A 2,848-nucleotide genomic window follows, 5' to 3' on the forward strand; every position below is an offset into this window, starting at 1 on the left:
TCAGCTCGATCGGACCCGTGCCGACAGTTAATTAAACATTTGAGTTCCCTCATGTTATACTTTTAACATTCTTTAATGTATTTTCCCCAAATATCAGAGAATTTTTTTTTTTTTAACATGTTTTGCTTTTCTGCATCGTTTGAGACCTTATATGTCTCATTTAAACAATTACGTGTATTGTTATTGATTAAAAAAATAAATAATTAGTGTAATTTCGTATATACAAGTCTTTCCTTTTTGACATTTGATTATTTTTGTGATGTTTTCCAATTCAGCAAACGAGAATGGATGGAAATGAATTGAAATGGATTCAGATTTTCAGAAATATTGATTCAGGAATGTTAAATGAATGCTTTTCAATTCTGAATGCATTTTTATTCTTTTATAGGAATTACATGGAGCATATGTCTATGCCTTTCAATCTCAAAATAATATTAGCTTTTTCTGTGCAAAAACACAATTGTGAATACTGTTCAAAATTTTGAATAGGAAATGCAGTTTTTCAATCCAATTGCATCCAATTGAATCCAATTGAATCCAATTAAATCTAAAAAAAAGTATTCACTATTTAAAATACGCATTCGGATAGAAAAAAATTTAAATCCATTTTAATCCATTTTCATCGTTTGCTGGAGGATTCCGCATAGTAAATGAACAGAGAACAGGGAATAAGAATTTCAATCTATCAGAAATTGTGTATTCCACAATACATGATTTCTGATAGGTTGAAATTCTTATGCCTGTAGTCAAATCTTATATTTAAGGCTTTCTTAAATTTATCTTCAGATACTCTACGAATTATTTCATTGACTACTGAGCATCTAAAGATAAATGTAAGGAAGCCTTAAATATAAGATCTGACTATAAATACAGACATATTATTATAAATACAGGATATTCTCTGTTCTTTGTTTTCTATTTCTTTTATTATGCGGAGCCCCCTTACATTGCTCGAGTCTGCACAGTAAAAAGCTAAGTACATACAAGCGTATAAAATATGTTAATGTTATCAACTTTTCAAAAAGTTAAAGTTAAAGTTTTGATAGGTCGTACTTATTTTGCAATAAAATCTTCAAAAATCGCCAATTCTGAAAAAGTTATAACTTAAATTTAAATAAAAATCATAAATCTATTATTGATGTGCTAAATATAATAAGAATAAAATGGAATGCAATGCGTTCTGGTGTTACATTATGAAACTAAAGCTCTGTGCACAATAGATGGAATAAGGAATCAGAAATCGGATATATCGGAATACACAGTTTATGATAGGTTGAAATTGTTTATTCTTTATTCCTAATTCCTTATTCCTTCTATTGTGCGCAGAGCCTAAAGCCCGATGTCCACGACATCAGGCTTTAAAGCCCTAGAAATAGGTCCGAGACCTCGAACACAGAAAGAATTAACAAATCATATTTGAACAATTTAGTCACATAACAAATGCGGTTAATCAATTTTTTCTTCATCCAAGATTTTGGACTGATTTCTAGCATCATAGACGTTATCACTAGCAGACCTGGTACGCACTCAGTGCACTTTAAAGAGTTGTACATAAATCGACATAAAGATGTACGTTTAATAAAAATACAAAAATAAACCACGAAATCTTTACATTTTATTGTGGTATTTGATAAAATACTTAGATATTTTATTAATCGAAATCTCTCACTTACAGTCAGATTAGATTAATGTACAACAGTTTGAGTGCGCACCAGTTCAGCTAGTAAAAAACACTATAAACTGCGTTCGAACAAGTACTTTACACAGCGGCCTAGTTTCCAAAGATTTAAGCCGGATTAGAAAGTAAGAATCAACTACAGTCGAGTATTCTCCTGTTATAGCCGAACGATAGGGGAATGTTCAACTATAATTGATTGGGTTTTACATTCTGATTCGAATTAAACCTTTGATGGAAATTAGGCTTCTGTGTCCTAGTTGGAAAACATCTTGTAGCAATTTTCTGATTGGTCAACACTGCGCATTTCAGGAGCGAAACAACTTAACCTATTTTAGACCAAACAGATCAGACTTCATATCGTCAGTCATTAGAAGCATTGGTAGTTAGTTCTATCAACTTTTTTGACAAACAGTATGAAATTACAACTGTCAAACCTGCCAAACTATTTTATGGAACATGGGAGATAAAGGTATTTGATTATCTTTTCTTTATTAACGATTATATAAAATGTGTAAATAAAATTTTGTATGTTTAGAGCATCATGTTCACTTTAGTGGTGGAAGTGGATTTGGAAAAGATAATAATATTATGATACAGCCACAGCGACATGGTCATATAGATGCTCATTTAGGGTTCTTACAATTGTATCACAGGTTATTTGTTATATATAGAACTTATATAAATATTTTATAATTTTATATTGGTTTGATTGCTATGCTAAAAATTTTAATTTCTATCAATTACAATTATTTAGTAAAATTAGTAATATATACAAAACTATATTAGGAAAGAGAATGCATATATTAATTTTTCAATATTTCATATATACAGGGTGAATCCAGAGTCATTGAACCAACTTTTTACTTTATGAGAAAATTATCGACTTCATACCTAATTGAGTTATAACATGTACAGTCAATGTTTCATTCTGATTTACTCTGTATATGTATATATGATATATTTATTTCAGATATCATGTAGAATTTTCAGTACCATGGAACACATGTATTCATCCAGACGAAAAGACAGTAGCTCCGGCAGTAATTGCAGGAAGTCACAATGCAAATTGTCATATTGTCGATTTTGCACAAGAAAAAGATGGCTTAAGGTACAACATTGGGTAACATATATATATATATATATATATATATATATATATATATATATATA

The 2,848-nt window shown here is 29.7% G+C and overlaps 1 protein-coding gene across 1 annotated transcript; it reads left to right on the plus strand.

Moving 5' to 3' along the window:
* Positions 1-2,134: 2,134 nt before the first annotated feature.
* Positions 2,135-2,786, plus strand: LOC105625345 (the record flags this gene model as incomplete). Its single annotated transcript, XM_012206679.1, has 3 exons — positions 2,135-2,147; positions 2,214-2,331; positions 2,649-2,786. Coding segments are annotated over exons 1-3 (269 nt in total), but the record flags the coding sequence as incomplete, so codon positions are not given.
* Positions 2,787-2,848: the final 62 nt, after the last annotated feature.

Source organism: Atta cephalotes (assembly GCF_000143395.1).
Source record: "Atta cephalotes unplaced genomic scaffold scaffold01065, whole genome shotgun sequence".
NCBI classification, from domain to species: Eukaryota; Metazoa; Arthropoda; class Insecta; order Hymenoptera; family Formicidae; genus Atta; species Atta cephalotes.